The 19,039-nt window shown below is 35.7% G+C and overlaps 1 protein-coding gene across 1 annotated transcript; it reads left to right on the top strand.

Moving 5' to 3' along the window:
- The first annotated feature begins 1,103 nt into the window (after positions 1-1,103).
- LOC129256418 (mucin-2-like) lies at positions 1,104-11,854 on the top strand. The gene is made up of 5 exons (XM_054894628.2): positions 1,104-1,265; positions 6,222-6,326; positions 7,028-7,369; positions 7,627-7,944; positions 10,478-11,854. Exons 1-5 carry the CDS (start codon positions 1,166-1,168, stop codon positions 10,612-10,614), a joined length of 1,002 nt encoding a protein of 333 aa, XP_054750603.2. The 5' UTR covers positions 1,104-1,165; the 3' UTR covers positions 10,615-11,854.
- Positions 11,855-19,039: the final 7,185 nt, after the last annotated feature.

The raw sequence follows: 19,039 nt of genomic DNA on the forward strand, positions 1-19,039 counted from the left end.
TCTTTATTTTCAATCCTCGGCAGCCCGGGTGTGTTTTTTTTTCTTGTCCCTTTTCTTTGTTTTCTAATTTAGCTTTTGACTACTTCCATTCTACCTTCGTTTCCCGCTATTGCCATTTTGTCATATTTTAATTCATTTCACATCATGCTATTGCATTACATAAGCCTATTTCGGAATGATTTGTTCTTTATCAAATGTTCTTCTTTCGTACCTTTTCCCGCTTTTTTTCCTTTTCCATTAAAAAAAAATTGCGTTTTCTTTTCACTTTTCCCTTTCCTTTTCCTCCTTTCCTTTTCCCATTTCCTCCCCCTTTCCCTTTCTTTCTTTCTTTCTCCCTCCTTTTTTTTTCTTTTTCCCGTTTTGTATTTTATTTTCCCGGTGAAATCCGCCAGGGGGGCAACTTGCCCCACCTGCCCCCCCCCCCTGCCCCCCGCCTGTTACGCCACTGAAGGAAAGACATACAGGAAGGAAGAAAGAAAGAAATAGTAGAAGGGGGATACAGAGAGAGAGAAAAGTCGTTTGGGTGCGTGTGTAATTGTGTGTGTTAGATAAAGAATGTGGGTGTACAGTGTGTGTGAAAGAGATATGGCTATTTGGATGGGTGCAAGTGTTTGTCTGTGTGTGTGCTGTATAGATACAGAGTGTGGGTGTGAGTGTGGAATATATATCTGGTAGAGGGGTAGAGATACATTTGGAAAATGTACATGTGTGTGTGTGTGTGTGTGTAAAGGCAGAGTGGAGAGAGAGGTGTGTGGTTGTGCGTCGTGTGCTTGACACAGACGTAGTTTGGTACGTGTGTGCATGGTTGTGTGTGGGTGGGTGCGTGCCGGCGTGCACATACGCGCATGTGTGTTTTCAAAGCGGAAATAATTTGTGTTTAATGAGATACTAATGCACTATTTTAGAAAATGACAAAGATATGGGTGTCAGTGTAAATTTAAGTGGGTCTGTGTGGTTGTGGGCCGTATCTTCGTGTTTTAAAGTTTTGTTTAATAATATAAATATTTATAATGTTTTTTTTCAAGTATGGTTATGAAAAGTATTCAAAGAAATATAGAAGTGACTTAACATGTACACTTTGTTCTCATACATTCTAGTTGCCACTACGTGTGTCTACGACCCACCCAAATGCAACCCGTCAATCGCTATCGAATTGGATGACGGAATGTCGGTCCTATTGGTCCAGAAGTGGGTCCAGGCCCCGAAAACCAATGCCTTCTGCGATAGTTCCACACAAAGTGGTTACTATATCTGTAGGCGACCTGGTGAGTACCTGTTGTCGTCTCAGGATTGTCGTCATGGTAACTTTTGTAGTTTTGCGATTACAAATATATTTTGACTCTGCCTTCTGATAGTCCTACCCTGAAGAAAATCGTGTTTACCCATTAATTTTCACAAAAAAATAATAAAGAATGATTACATAGGATTATATCCAATAGCATTGCTGAGACTTATATAAGACAACAAAATATAAATGATTTTTTTTTCGACATTGAACATTTGTTAAGCACACAATAATAGATAAATGAAGATGCCTGTGGAAAGAGGGGGATCTAATGAAAAGCAGAGCTTTTATAATGTGACCCCCCTCCCTCTGAAAAAAAAAACCCAAATAAACAAATCAATAAATGCATTCTAACATTGTACGTCAATTGTATGATTACAATTACAGTCATTTCATATTAACTTTAGTGTGTGTTTTTAACCAACAATATGTCATCCTATCAACTACAGTATCGGCCGCACAGAAACGCTGTTAGCGTAACATTTCACTTACACTGCGCTAACAAAGGGCCCTGTTACAACTGGTAATCTCGCCGCGATGGCTATAATGCATTATTAGCGCGTTTTCGCCCAGCGTCGTACGACGTAGAACGTAAGGGTCGTGTGCAAAAATCGCCAACTTCCATGGAAACAGAGGCCCGAGCGTTCTTGAGCTCAAATCACGGACGGTTCTTCCGCAAATTAGCGGGCGTCCGCATTAGAACGTAGGATTTGTCAACAGCCGTCAACAGCCAATCAGATCGCTTGTAGAGCGAGCAAGCTGAGCCGATGTAAACACATTCGCCCATCGCGTGCATGCACATGTTGTACTCTACTCTGACTACACTGATAGCTGAAAGCTTCAAAACATGGACTCGAATGCGAGTTTTTCGGTGAGTACCATTTCAATTATACTAAAATCAAGCTAAGTATAATTTCAAAATGTTACAGTAGAAGTTTAAACGAGTATGATTATTGAAATATGATTGAAAAGCCGTTGCATGGCTCGGTCGACGACGCGACTGCAAGACACATGGCACTGCCAGTTGTGTGCACATAGTAGGAACATATACAGTCGATCCGGCCGCGTTCAGCGATTTGCGAAACTGCTTACAAGCGAGAGTTGAGCGCGACGGACGCACGAACCAAGAGATCGTTCTACGTCGTAGATAGCGTCGTACGACGCTGGGCGAAAACGCGCTATTTACATCTGGGATCAACGCTTGACATCACAATCTGTATAGTATTATCCATTAACAAATCAGCTCCTATAACAACATGGGTAGAATTACCGCACAGAAGGCACAGAAAGCTGTTGTTAGGGGATTAGAGTTAGACAAAATCTATAATTTGTGCGTAGTGATCTAGATTTAACTTAGATTTAGTTATGATTATTTGCACATCCTACAAGTTTAAAATCTTGTCTAGGAAAGGGTAAAGGAATGTAATTCATTATCATATATATAGGCCTACAAAATTGAATTATTATTACATTTTAAACATGAAATGGCAGCAGGTAGTAAATATATATTTACTAATTTAATTTTTAAAATATCGAATAAGCTTCAAAAAGATTTTAAAAAATTAGCCTATCATGATATTACGATAGAGATTCTGCACAAAAAAAAATGCAATCCCACTTTTCATCAGTTTCTTTGTTTGAAAGTGATCTTCACAGACTTCACTCATCATGCTCATGATAGAGTATTTGCCAATGATGGTTATCATGCGATAAATTTCATCAGCTATTGTTCTTCTTTCTAATGTAGGGTCTATTCATAAAAATGTCTTCAAACACCTAAATAAATGATATATCTTGCAAAAAAAAATCTTTGAAAAGGATCATATATCTTGGCACTAATCAACATCCCCCGCTATATACCTATTCCTAAAGGGGTACTCCAGGCTGAAGAAAATAATACGGTTTGAACAGTAAAGTGAGACAAACAAAACACTGACAAATTGATAAAAATTGGAAATTAATACAAAAATTATGGTATCTTAAAATTTTGCATTAGGCCCTATTTCGGTGAAATTTATATTCAGGTCTTCAGGAATATGCAATGAGGGTCTGTTGTATCATACAAAATTAGGTTTATTTAAATTTTGTCCACACATAATATTGCTTCAAAGATCATCATTTTGTTACTCGGGCAACATACACACATTTGAGACAATTACGAGTTCATTTCAATAAATCAGAAAAAGGGGAAAGAGCTAGAGGATATGGCATTATCGTTCCATTTATTGCATATTCATGGACACATGCTGCTTAGTAATATCAGTTGCAAAATACAGTGTTTAATTTTTAATATTCAAGAATTTTGTTATTTTTTATCAGATTTTGATGCAATTTTCAGCAATTTGCTCATCTAATTTTACTAAATTTATTCATATATTGTTGGGCACAGAATACCCCTTTAATTCGGTCGAGGTATATTTTAAATTACTTGGTATAAGCTAGGGAGACAAGTTTTAAAGAGATAAATTTTCACTAACATCGTCACTATTGGTGCCCTTGGCACTGTTAGTGATTTGTATTAACATTAGCGGGCATTAGCGCCACTGTTAGCTTCTGCTAAGCCTTTTATTGTTAGATTATTAGGAATTCGGCTAAGCTTCTGTGAGTTTATCGATACCGGTAGGCCTACTTTTAGTGCTCTGTTAGTGAAAACAATGCGTCAAGGCGGTGGTCACCCGTGAAAGGTGTGACTGGCCCTAACGTTAACATTCTGTTACGCTAACAACGCTTCTGTGCGGTCTCCACTGTTTGTTATTTCTTTTTATACAATATCACTTTGTATATCTCTGATGTAGGTATACGTCATTACATGGTATTTTAATTACGTTCGTAAAACCTGAATAGGCTTTTCTTTCATATATTTTTTTTCTTCGGGCATGACGTTAGTATGTATTTTCTAATTAATTTGATGAATGGAGAGCAATAACATTAACCGCTTAAGATCGGAAATGTTGTGTGAGCGGGGGTACTGTTTGTGTGTGTCAGTGAGCAAGCGACTGAGCATACATCGTTCCTGTTGTACAGATGGAGAAAACATAACACAAACAAAGAGAAAATAGTGAAGGAAGGAGTTGGGATGACAATATAGTAAGTGGAAGATCAAAATAAGGGGAAAGAGAGAGGGAGAGACAAACACTGACATACACACCCACACACACACCCACACATCTAAAGAGGATGACCAACAGAGGACATTTTTCGAAGAGATTCAAGAATGGGGCTACATCAAATTTTCTAAGTTATAGACAATAATTATTAGCGAGAGAGTGAAGCAACCGTACTGATTGCGAGCGCGTTTCGTATCGATTTAAGTGAAATTTAATGATCTCATTCATACCAGGGGTAGAATTTTACGAAAATTTGGTAGTAGGCTTATAATTAGGTTACACAGGGACAGTAGAAAGTGAGAGAGACCAAATGAGGGAGAGTGAAGGTGAATTGTTAGAGACAAACTTGTCGACTGTTAACGACATATGCTGTCGGAAGATTTCATTGAAAGAAAAAAATATCATAATCGTGAAATTTAAAGTATAGATCTTTCGTTATAGTGATGCATCGATTACTGTTCCCCTCACTAAAAAAGGAACCATCGACTGAAAAGTGGATAAATTTGTCCGTTAATCGTGATTTATTAGGTATAGATTATGGTTAGTATAATACAGATGACTTACGAACGTTGAAAAAGAAAATGTTAAAAAGAAAATCAATATTACTGTGATGTGATTCCCTACTCTCCACAGCAGCATTCTCAAATATTTAGCTAACGTGTATAAATTTGTACCTCATAATAATTATGAATAATTATGATAATAGGTGTTATTATATCTCGTGCTAGAGAGGAAGTTTGACCCAACGTAAGGTTTAAATCCCTGATTCTCGTAATATCAAGGATTTTTATCTGCTTACCCCTCTTCTCTCTGAAAGTCGGGAAGATAATAAAATACGTGATGAGAAAATTTTTTCATATGATTTGTTTTTCCCATGAAGGTCATATAATGAAATGTGCATTGTTTGTAGTGTTTTTGCGCAATTATTGGCTGTCAGATACCTCACGACTGTCACTGATGATTGAAATTATGTATAGCAAAGTCAACACGCGTCAATCAAAATTCAAGTTCAATGTGAATGGTGCCGAAGGTTACGTAGCATGTGAAACACAGGAAGAATAACCCCTTTAAAACCTTTAATTCAGGTTATTGCTCGTAAGGGATGATGAGTTTTAATTCATTAAATGAGCGAAAAGATGATCATTATCATGATTATTAATTACTTCAGACATGGAACAAATTCGACCTCGGGTGTCACTCTGCTCTTCCTCCCCCCCCCCCTCTCTCTCTATTTCTCTTTCTCCACTCTCCACTTCCTCTCCCCTTCTCTCTTTCCCTCTCCTACCCCTTTTACTTCCCTATGTCCCTATATATTCCCTTCCCATTTGACATCCATACTTCTCTTATCTACACCTATTTTCTATTTTACATTTTATTGCTATTCTTTTCCACTCGATTCGATATTTCATTCCATTTGATTTGATTTAATTTATTCCAGTTAAATTTCAATATTCCATTGCTATTCATTTCATTCTATTCTATTTCTTTCCACATGGTTCAATTCCATTCGACCCTTATCACTCCATATACAATTATGTTTATTTCTATTTGATTTAAATTCAATCAACCCAATTTGCATTCCATTTTATCATATTCAATCCACCTCTATTCAAACCATACAATCCCAATCCTCTTTGAATCCACTCTGTTTCCTTTTTCTCCAATCCATCCCATTCAAATTACTCCTCATCATATTCTACCCCATTATATTCTATTCTGTTCAATTCTGTTCAGTGCCGTTAATTTCAAAACCATTCCATTTATTTGATTGAATTTCATTTCACTCCACCCCATTCATTCTATTCCATTCCATTCCACTTGTGGTGTAGATTGCACATCTTCACCCTGTCTTCATGGAGGAACTTGTATGGAGACAAGATCGAGTTACAGATGTCAATGCATGCACGGAACTAATGGGTCCAACTGCCAACACGGTATGTTATATCTGTTAGGCCATGATGTTCGCATTGACGATGTTTTTTATTTACTGTATTTATGTATGTATGTATGTATGTATGTATGTATGTATGTATGTATGTATGTATGTATGTATTTATTTATTCATTTATTTATTTATTTATGTATTTATTCATTTCTTGAATGATTTGTTACATCTATTTGTTATTATTGTTTTGTGTTTAATCCCATGAGAACTCTACTCATCAAATAGGGTAGATCCAGCATGACAGGGCAGATCCATCCTGAGAGCAAGGGGGGGGGGTAATGCGCTCACTACCTTTATCACATCAAAGGGGAGGCAATTCTTCTAAAAGGGCAGGTATACCGTTGGTTTGGGGCAAAAGAGGGACATGTGCCTCTGAGGCCTCCTTGATCATTTTGCTTAAGACATTGGAATCCATCATAAAACACATCCCAGAAACTGAAAACTAACTCTGTCCGCCCCAATTCGCTGAAAACACTCATCCGGTTTTGTCACAGCGATAGTGATGACAGCGTTGGAGAAAGAGAGAAGAAGTGGAGAGTGGGGGTAGTGACGGAGCATTGATGAGGATTAATTTGAGACTCGGACGCGGGCTTTTACTATGAATACTAACAAGGCAGATGTTCCCTAAAATTTAATACATTAATGTTAATGTATATCTCCTTTCTTTTAATCCTGCATCATCTGTTTCAGTTACAACGCAGACATCTCCCTCCGTTACCACCACCACTCCATCGGCGGAGCTTTCGGCATCTACACATTTGATGACAACCTCGCCTCCTGACGTCCCAACTGGTATCAACACTGCCGACATGTCAACTTGTAGTCCTACTGATTCAACTTGCAATCCTACAGATTCATCAACCGGTTCTCCTACCGATCCGTCAACCGGTTCTCCTACCGAACCGTCAACCGGCTCTCCTACCGACCCGTCAACCGGTTCTCCTACCGACCCATCAACCGGACCTCCTACCGACCCGTCAACCGGTCCTCCTACCGACCCGTCAACCGGTTCTCCTACCGACCCGTCAACCAGTAAGTATTCCTTTTCCAGATCCTGGAGGAGTGTTTCATCACTGGCAATTCAAAATCTGATTTTGTTACGAAAATAATGTCTTTATTCAACACCAATGCCATATTAAAGAGATTTTCTGATTAATTACATATTGAGAGTTCGCTATATCACTTGTAGACCGAGAAGTGACAGAAAATGGGGTTGAATTCTAAAGAAGCTAAAAATTCTTCATCCTTACATTATTTTCATAACGTTGCATTTCTTTTACAACATTCAGCACCGCCAAGCTACCAAGGTAAAGAGTACGGCTTGTCTTCTAGCGCGTTCACCCCGATGGCATTCGAAGATGCCCGAGATGCCTGTACGGGACCGTTCGGCCAGCCATCGGGATACGATCCTGGGCTTATCGAACTGACCGACGACGTGGAGAAAAAATTCATCATCGATTTCATTTCGGAGACGGCAATTCCTTCCGGGTCATCGCTCTGGATCGGTTGTCCTAAGTATCTGTCCGGTGACCCTGAACATGGGTTTTACTGCTATAACAGTAATTACCGATACTCAAGCAACAACAATATTGATATCGGCTACTGGGGTAAGGCACATTCAGCTCTCTGTAGCTCTATATACGTGATCAATAATATATTATTTTATTATCATTGTTATTACTATCATTAGTATTATTATTACCATAATGATAATTATGATTATTATTATTATTATTGTCAGCGGCATTGGGGGGCACCAGCAAAATTTTTGAGTCACTCGGTGAGCGCGCTTTGCGCGCTCAATTGCCAGGTATAGGCCTATTGACCTTATAGAGACATTTTAAGGACTGCCATTAGACGGATATGTAATGTATCTCACTTATCAAATGATGCGAGCTGAACATTTTTTTATATTCAGACCTAAAAAGGGACATAATAAGCAATTTTCAAAAACTAAAAATACGTATCTGTCTCGCTAAAGAAACAATGCGAGAGCGAAGCGCGAGCTGAAATTTTTGCATTTATTGCCCCCAAACAGAGACAGTTGAAGGACTATTTTTAGGAATCAAATAAGAGAATACATATCTCACCATACTCATCTAATTTGAGTGCCAAGCGCTTGCTGATTTTGTTAGAAAACATGAAACACTTTTTGTAGTCATTGTAATCATGATTAACATACGCATCTCACTAATCATATATTGCGAGCGCGAAGCGCGAGCTGAAAATTTAGGAAATTCAGACCTGAAGAGAAGCATTTTAAGGCCTGTTTGTAAGAATTTACGAAGACCATACGTATTTCACTAACAAAATCATGCGAGCGCGAAGCGCGAGCTGAAAATTTTGTATATATTGACCCCAAACAGGGACATTTTAAGGACTATTTCTTTTTTTGGAATCCATTAAGAGTATACATATCTCACCATAGTCATCAAATGGGAGTGCCAAGCGATTGCTGATTTTGTTAGAATCACATTCAAACACATGAAGGGTTTTTTGAAGTCATAGTAATCATGATTATCATACGCATCTCACTGGCGCAAAGTGCGAGCTGAAAATATAGGAAATTCAGATCTGAAGAGGGGCATTCTAAGGCTTGTTTGTAGGAATCTACTAAGACCATACGTATTTCACTAACCAAACGATGCGAGCGCGAAGCGCGAGCTGAAATTTTTTATATTTACATTAGAAAAAGAGACATTTTAAGGACTGATTTTAGGACTTCATGAAGAGCAGACATTATCTCATCAATCCACTAATTCGAACGTAAGCACGGACAGGAAATTTGTTATATGCAGACCTTAAAATGGGGCAATCACTTTAAGTAGTCATGAAAAAGAAGCATAATAATAACTCGAAGTGCGATGAAATCTATTTGGTGCATATTGACTTGAAAACAGGACGTTTTAGTACAACATGATTATATATCTCGTTAAACAGACAATGCGAGTACCAGGAATAATGAACAAATAGGCCCTGAGCAAATAGTGTTGCATATAGTTATGAAAAAAAATATTTCTTATGTAATATAATATAACATATATAATATAACATTATAATGTAAAATAATTTCTTCTTTCCCACTACGTTTCTTTCCTCTCCTTCTTTTTCTCCCGTTTTTTGTTTTTGGCCGGCCGATTGGGGGGGGGGGGGGGGAACGTGCCCCCCATGCCCCCCGTAGTTACGCCACTGATTATTGTTATTGTTGTTGGTGTTGTTTTTATTATTAGTATTTGTATCATTGTTGTCAATATAGACGGGGTAGTCGAGGCTGGCAATAATAACATCCAAATAAAGAATTCAATTCAACGAGCAAAACGCTGTAATTCTATCAAATTCTAATAAAAACTAAAGAAGTTACTGAGTTTTAAATTTCTGCAATATTTTTTTTTGTGTGAAAACAGTTATATCATGAATATGTAATTGGTTGGTTGATAATGACATCTCCCCCTCTTGTCATGCTTCTTTTTTCTGATTTTATTATATCTTCATACTTAATTGGCTATATATAATTACATGAGTCGATAATGTAAATATGCTGACCTTTTCCTTTTTATTTGATTGTGGAAATTAAAATAACGTCTTTCTGCATGTTCAAAATAGCCCTATATACTTTCAGAAATGACCATCCTTCCACAAATAAGTTCCGGCAAGGATTATCTAAGCGAAATCATATTCCAAGGGAATCAAACCATATGATTCTTATTTCTTGAATGTAAATAGTATGTTCGTATTCTGGAGTCTGGAAAATAATAATAATAATAATAATGATGATAATAATGATAATGATAGCCAGTTTTTATATCGCGCTTTTCCCCCAGAACGGCTAATAGAGCTTTACAGCATATTATAATAAATAAAAAAAACCGTAAGCCCCGGTCTAAGTTTGTACTAATATTATGAGCATCTGATAATGTTTACCAATCGTTCAAATTTGTATATTTCTTTTAATTATAATCTTATAAATTCGTGGGGATAGATATTCGGAGGTCGAGGGACGACGAGTCCCATATACCCAGCCTCCCCCACCTTATTGTGTGAGTTTTCGAAAGTGCTCGACGATGCCACAACCGATAACTTATGGCCGTTATATAAATATTTTTTTATTTCCCACCCAAATATTTATTTTATTTCATTCAGATTGGGACACCGATGAACCTAAGAAAAGTGGTCGTCGGTGCATGGTCCTCAACCTCACCACACAGAAGTACAGGGCCGAGTATTGTGACTCAGCAGCAGCTATAGCACTTTGCGAATGGACACCGCAAGCAAATTAATTTCATTAATCAATATATTTATCTGGCCGTTATGAGGGATACATTATATGAACCTGCAGTTTAATGCATATAGAACGGTATATCAATGACGACAAAAGCAATTTTAATTTCGATTATATACATGTACATGGAGGCGTGTACAGTTACATTATTTCAATACCACTCAGAAACATCTACTTACATGTAGGTGAGAAAGTCATAAAAAATAGATTCAGATGTTTCAGCTGAAATATTGAGGCGACTCGAACTTTTAGTAAGAATGAGTCAATAGAATATATCTCAATCGCAGCACAGGTGTTGACAAAAAATGAGGAACGCCATCCAGACTTCGTCAACGATGATGATGATGATGATGTTGATGATGATGTTGATGATGGTGATGATGATGATGTTGATGATGATGATGATGTTGATGATGATGTTGATGGTGATGTTGATGATGATGATGATGATGTTGATGATGGTGATGATGGTGATGATGATGGTGATGATGGTGATGATGATCGTGATGATGATGGTGATGATGATGATGATGAGACAGTGGTGAAACTCTAACCAGATTTTTTTTGTCAACCGCGGTGATGAGAATGGCAACGCTATAAGAATAATGACGCCTAACAGATTTTCCTACCGTTGCAGGGGAAATATAGTTTTACGTCATCCATTTCTATCACAAAGAGTGACAACACTGTTAGGGGATTAGGTCCCATGGAAATATTACATTACATTAATATACATCTCTGGCAGGCACAATCGATTGTAGTAACAAAAATACTTTAAAACATATCCTCATCAAATGTGGCGATGAGAGGAATATTAAGCATCATCCGGACTCGCCAATCTTCATAAAGCATATTAAGACACAACCCAGACTGATTATGCTTTATGTAGACTCGTCATCTATGATGCCGAGATGATATAAGAAGCCACCCATACTCGTTAAGCGTGATGGCGAATAAATGAAAGACGCCGCCAAGACTGAATAAACCATCTTGAGAAATGTTAAGACACCCCCATTCTCGAAGAAAACATCTTGTCACATGTGATGGCGAGAGGATACAAGACACCACACCGTTGAGATTGCCTCAACAATCGAAATGAGACATAACCATACTCGTCACCTGCATGAGACAGTGAGAGGACACGTTGTCCGAACTCTATACGCACTCTTTCATAAATTGAAATAGGCCCGGTTTTAGTAACTTGTGAAGACCCACCCTATTTGTTGATAAATTATGGCAAAAAATAAATGAATAAAAGAAACCACAAGGACTAGTCAGATGGGGTGACGAGAAGATTATTAAACCTTTAACGGCTTACTGCAAACTTTGGAGATCTGGTAATTGCGCAAACTGACTTTCGTAAAAACTTCAAACGGTTAGATCCTTCGTTAGAGAAACATCTATAATAGCCCACGAATTGTCGTGAATGATGCAATAATTTGCCCAATGATATTTTAGAAAAGTCCTAATCGAAGATAATCGATGCTAATCGACCCAGTCATTTTTAGATTTACAAGCTTCTGTTTCTGTTGAGGTAACTCGCGTAGAACTCGGCAAGTCAACCTTCCGCCGCATCAACGCCAAGCTAGCATGAAATCAACATATAAAACATTAACGTGGACGTTAATCAGTCATAGTGGCTGACAGGTATGGACGACAGAAATTACTCTCGGGCATTTTTTTTTGTGTGTTAAAGAGGAGTTAATGGCAGAGCTGGGATTTGAATTCACAACATGAGTCCAAGGGTCTAACCACTAGACCACACGGCCCCCAGGTATATTTCTAAAATGAAAGCCTGATTTTTTGCAAATGATTTATATTCAAGTATGATTCAATTGTTCTCTGTGGTTTTTCCAAAACGCCATTGGGCCTTCCTCCTTTTTTCCCCAAACTTAAGATACAGCGTCACATACTTATTGCACGTGTTTACGAAAGTCAGGTTACGCAATCATTCAACAGATGATTATTTTAAGATAAGTCGTTCCTTAGGAAGTACCTTTACGTATATTGTATGATAGAACATAATAATTATGATAATAAAAAGATACTAATGATATTAATATGTGACATTGTATATAATATATATATATATATATATATATGTGTGTGAAGTTATACATGTACTACAGCTTTGGCAACTCTTTTATATTTAAATATTGTGTGAAAGAAATGGAAAGAAATATATATATATATATATATATATATATATATATACTGTATGTAAATATTCTTCAAGAGTTTTGTGTCCAAACTTTCGTAGTGTTTTTACATACATATATTTTCCTATTATATGCTTTCATAATTATGTTCATGATGATAAAATAGGGATCATTAAACATTTGTGGTTTCGGTTAAACTATTTCGGAAACGAATATTCATTGCACTGTGTTTATACATAACTAAATCGAAAGCTAAAGAAAATAACACATTTAGAAAGTTCGAATGTAAGTCATTTTCCAAGATCTTATAGAAAAATGCGCTAATAAAGAGAAAATTGCGATTACTCATATTATTAACCCTTTTAAAATATAGGAAATATTCTCGCTATTTCCATCTTCATAGATTCAGAACTTGCCCAATGAATAAAAACAAATTGGAAATATAAACAAGGGGATTACAAATGAGCGGAGTTACAAAAGTTAAAACGGTTTTATTATACCCAAATAGATCTACATTCAATTGACCCAATTGACTTAGAGGAGGGGGGGGGGGGTTGTGATGTATTGAGCTGAAATTTCAAAAAATAGGGGACCCTTTGAATAAATTTTGGAGCTGATGCAAACCTTGAAATTTCTTAACCCAAATTCATATTAGTTTTGTCCGATAAAGAACATGTGGGGGTAAACATTTAACTATTCAGATGAAAATTCGATCTGTCGTATATGCCAAAATGTAGTTTGAGAAGAATAGTTTCATACAAAAAATGTAGGGTACTCTTTAATACACCGTTTTACCTTTATGCAAACCATAGTTCCATGAACAGAATAGTATATGTATATTCTAGAATGAATACAAATATGTGAAAAGGATAGCTAATTTTGTTTTGTAGTAATCTTTATTATTCATTTAAATAATGAAAAATTACAACCTGTTATCGATCATATCGACAGAGCTAAGTTTGTTATTGGGAAAATACAGATTTTGTGGTATTTAGAGAAAGTGGGTCGAATTGAAAATAGAATCAATATCGAGCTGGATGAAGTATTTTGTATTATCTGAATGACAACAACAACAACAGGAAGTGTCCATTAGTGCAATTATGCCATCAATGAAGAATAACTCGCATAATTATGATGAGAATCTGTAATGATTATAAACACAGCATTTATTATCTATGTAGTAAACTTTTCTGAGTGGCAGTCCATTAGGTAGGTTGTTTAAATCATTGAATTGGAAACGGTTGATCGGATGTGAAAACACGGCCTGAAATTTGAATAAAAAGTCACACAAAGTCAGGGGCAGATGTGGGCTTCATGAACATAAAGTGAGGGGGCAAAAAGAGTAGGTCAAACATTTTGATTATAATTTGTTGGTTAAATTAAGGATATAAAAGGAAATAAAAGAATGCTAAATACTTCGGCACCCCAAAGAGGAATGTCTACTGATAGAATATTCAACTCAATCTACATGTTTTTCGTTTTAAAACATTCATTTACTTTAATTTTCAAAACCAAATTATCTTAAAGGAATGGTCCAGGCTGGAAATATTTATATCTCAATAAATAGAGTAAAATTCACAAAGCAAATGGCTGAAAATTTGATCAAAATCGGATAACAAATAACAAAGTTATTGAATTTTAAAGATTTGCATTATTCCGGACAAACAGTTCTAGGCATGCCTTTATGAATATTCATTAGGTGGGCTGATGATGCCATATCCGCACTTCTTTTTTTGCATTTTATTATATGAAATTTTAGGTTTATTCAACATTTTTCTGTCAAGAACTAAAACAATTGGATTGACAACTGATTAAATGCATTATTTATTGCCGCAACTTATTTCATCATAATGGAGACACGCCATTTATACATTTATGAAAAAAATAGAACATTTATGAATTCATAATAAAAAAGGAGAGAGGGGATGCGACATCACCAACTCACCTTATGAATATTCATGACGATGTGCATATAACTGTTTTAACAAAATATTGATAAACTTTAAAATTCGATAATTTTGCTATTTGTTATCCGATTTTGATGAAATGTTTAGCATGTTGCTCTGTGAATTTTACTCTATTTATTTAGAAATCAATATTTTGAGTCCGGACCATCCCATAATAAGCAAGTTAAAACAAGGAGATAATCAATCCCTCACTTCTCCAAAACTACCGCTACCACTTTCCCTTTCAGCAACACAAAAAACACCCCACACTCAAAACAAATAAGCACCCACACAAAACTCAAACAAGTAAACATCCATACAATACACCCCACAAATAAGAAATAAACACACAAACAAATTCCAGTCAGCACCCTTCATATTTTTCTCACCCTTGCCCTACACATATACACAGTTCCCCACCAACACCCAAACACCTGCAAAGAAAGGGGAAAATGCAGATTTTCAGTTACATAATATATTTGCCATTTATTCATTTGGAATGAAACATCGTCAACTACAACTGGAAGCAAAAGAATCAGTGATTACAAAAATTATTTGCCAATTTGCTAATTGGTTTATTACAGATTATGACAATTCAATAAACAAAATTTAAAATTATTTATTAGTAATCTATACATCTTATTCGAGCACATGATTTATATGTATATATACAGTAAAGTCATAAAATTGTTTCTCGTACAAGATGATGTATAAAATTAATAATACATTTTATTAGGCAAAAATATATAATCACTGTATTGTTTTGAAAGATCAATTAAATGATTTCAATGCAGCACATTGTGTTAAGTATACTTTCTACAAAAAAGGAATAATATTTTCATCACATTTACCAATACAAAAAAGGCACATTAGCTGAAATTTTCTTGAGAAATCAGGAAAATTAAAATAGAAACTTGTTTTCAGCATATTTACCATCAATCATTGATACGCACTACTCGAGCAGAGGAGTTTGATCTTTATTACTTTTTTTCAGGATGCATTAACTGCCTTGAATTGGTGGCATCATCTTTCATTTTTAATAATCAATTGATTAATTAATCAATCAATGACTTTGCATTATTATGTCTTCATTAGTCTTTGTCCTTTTATTTCTTGTCTAAACACAAATGTACAGATAATTTAGCAAAATATTATTTGACAAGAAAGTTTCTAAACAGGTCCTATTGTTAGAAAAATTACAGAACAAAGTACAAAAGTAACATTTCATAAACAATATTTAATAGAATGATACAGTAACACAATTGTTATACATGTAAAGCCCCTGTTGTAGAAAGCATTTCTCAGACACACCTAAGTACACTTAAAATGCATAGTGATAAATAATGATTTCCTTCAATACTATCAAAGTGATAACACTGCCTGAAGGCACTATAACAGAAAGATCTCATCATCTCACCTTATCTATGTTTCACTAAGAATCAGGGATTACCGAGACCCCAGTTACAGCCAATCTTTCATAATCCGTTTGACCCCCCCAAGAGTGAAGTGTCCCGAGTGAGAGGTTTTGCTGTTTACATCTAGGTAATATCTATTATGCACTTAATAAATCAATCTTTATAATTATTATTATTATTACAGTCAACCAATAAAGCCAACTCAAAACCGACCACTGATAGGTCATTGATAATGACACAATAGTTTTGTCCGTCTCTAGTCGGTTTTGTGACACTGTTGCATTAGGTCAGCCTGGGGTGGTTTGCATTTACATCCATTCGCAGTCTCAAGCCAGCCTTCTCTAATCTACCCAATCCTTCTCAAGCCTCTCACCCTTGCTACTACTCAGCTTTCCACTCCTGGTTTACACTACGCTCATTCTGAAAAGAATACTTTACTTCCCCACCTCCACTCTCTTGCCTTTTCATTTCACTTCTATTTCTATCCACTTCTATCTTGGTCCTACCATGATTTTAAACATTTATATCATTTGCAAATAACAATTTTGTGCATTTTTTAGATCCCATTTAACCATTAAAAAATGAAAGATGAATATCACAGGAATGATGAATAGAAGATTTTCAGAAGAACACTTTTTATATTTTTTGTTGTTGTAATTCTAGTCATTCAATAAAAGAGAGTCAAAAAATCTATGTAAGTCAAAGCTCTTTCAATCTGACTGAGGTACAGGGTCTATGACAGAATTTCATATCAAATAGTATGATTATCTATGTCATATCCTTGCCCTGGCAGGGAGGAAGATAAGTAAACACAAATTTTAATCACAAACTTACCATTTTAAAATTTTCAAATTAACTTTTTTTATAGCTTGTGGACACCTACCCTTCACCACTTCTCTGCAACTTTATTGCTGTATTTGTTTCTCATGCAAAAAAAAATGATCATAAAAAACAAAATATAGAAAGGTTTGAGATGTTCCCAACAAAATTTCAAGAGATAAAAAGCACCATATTCATTTTTTTTAAAGAAAATAAATGTCTGCGCATTGTTACTCTTATATTTATACAAGAATCACAATAAAGCAAAATATTAGATATTTAAAATAGAATTTGATCATTGCATTTAAATGAAAATTTGCTTTTTGGTTGCAAATGTATTTGGTATATAAAGTTTTTAAATTACAAGAAATTGTAAAGCAAAACCTTTGTGAATGATATAATGGAAGACAAAGGAATGGTTTATATTTCAATAAATGCAAAGTTACTATGTTTCATAACCACAAATATACAAAATAATTTGATATTCAGTATGAACCAAATATGTACAAATATGTCAATCATGACACCTATTCCACACGGTATCAGAAAAAATAAAAAGTTGCAAAATAATTCTGAGTAATGGCAAACAAAAACAAAAACATATTTGATTTGTTGTAATCAAATATTACTACACATGTGATATACACATAATCCTGTGTATATCTACAGGAATTATATTGAAATATGTGTTCTTGATTACATTTGGACGAAATGTATTGTGAAAGAGAATTATTGACAAAATTCAAACATGATATTGATAAATTTTCCTAAAATATTACATCCAAATTTGACAAAATGGCGTTTCTGTGTTACTATGGTCACCTATACTGAATGGGCAAATGTTGGGACCATGATGGCGTTAATATTTCAAAAAAAAAAGGGAAGATTTTTTTTTTTAAATTCTTCCTTCCAATCTCTATCTTTCTCTCACTTAAGTTATTTTTGTTACAGCCTCCAAACTTCTATGTTATTCCTCACAATACCTTTGTGCTATCCCCGGAGGGGGGGGGGGCACTCAGTATATAATGCATAGTGGGTATGTGCCGCGGAGGGGACTCCCATTTTTACACTCAAATTTTCGTTCCAAGGCATAGCATTTTTGTCTTATTGAAAAAAAACAAAGAAAGCTGCTCCAAAGCATAGCATTTTCTTCTTATGGAGAAAAAATTAACTACAATGAGCCGCAATTTTGGTGAAAAGCGGCCGCAGAGCGCTGTCCGACCATCGCCTCTGCGCTAGCACACCCGGCGCCCGTGCCGCCGGGCTAGCTGCATGCACGTTCCATAGGGATGCATACGCACTCACACGCAGGCGACCCGTTCCAAGGACCCCCGTTTTCACAAACATTTGTAGTTCCGAGGACCCTCCTTTTTACAATAAGCCCACTCCATGGCCCCCGTTTTTTGTCTTACCCGCGGCACATACCTACTACTTTTTTGGTCGAGTACCCCCCCGGGGTGCTTTCATTGGACTTTGATCATTTTATGCTAGAAACATTTATTAAGCGCTATATAAATCTGCATATATATTTTATGTATCTTTTCTTATCACATGTGTAGACATTATGCAATGTTGAGAAGGAAAATAAATCAAGGAAAAGGGCTGATCTAAAAGAGAAGACAATGCTACTAACTTTTAGAAAAACAAATCTTTACAGGCTCTATATGTCTTATATACAGCTGAAAATATATAAATTTCTACATTCCAATACATACATTAAAGTTTATGACATGTACACGATACACAGCCAAAATGTACAAACTTATGTCTACCGACCATTAAAAAAATGGTAAGAAATGGTAGGAATCGTTATAAATAGCAAATTTAGTACATACATACAATTTTCTGTATTTTCAAAATTATATACAATGATAATGACGCTATCATAATCATACACATTCACAACCCATGGTGTGAGTGAAAGGCATGATTGTAACCACAAATTGTTTCTAGAAAAGGTTAATACAAAAAAAAAAAAGGCATATATTTTAAATGAGTTGAAAATATAAGTACGTGGAAAGACAATATCTAATGCACTGTTGAAATGATATACAACACAAATATCTATTCTACAATGTTAACAC

This window comes from Lytechinus pictus, chromosome 3 (assembly GCF_037042905.1).
Source record: "Lytechinus pictus isolate F3 Inbred chromosome 3, Lp3.0, whole genome shotgun sequence".
Classification (NCBI taxonomy): Eukaryota; Metazoa; Echinodermata; class Echinoidea; order Temnopleuroida; family Toxopneustidae; genus Lytechinus; species Lytechinus pictus.

Excerpts from the sequence above, each read along its gene's own strand:
- LOC129256418 (XM_054894628.2), top strand. The coding sequence starts at position 1,166 with ATGTCGGTCCTATTGGTCCAGAAGTGGGTCCAGGCCCCGAAAACCAAT. Across the intron at positions 1,266-6,221 it reads CTATATCTGTAGGCGACCTG|ATTGCACATCTTCACCCTGT; the intron begins GTGAGTACCTGT and ends CTTGTGGTGTAG. Across the intron at positions 6,327-7,027 it reads TGGGTCCAACTGCCAACACG|TTACAACGCAGACATCTCCC; the intron begins GTATGTTATATC and ends CATCTGTTTCAG.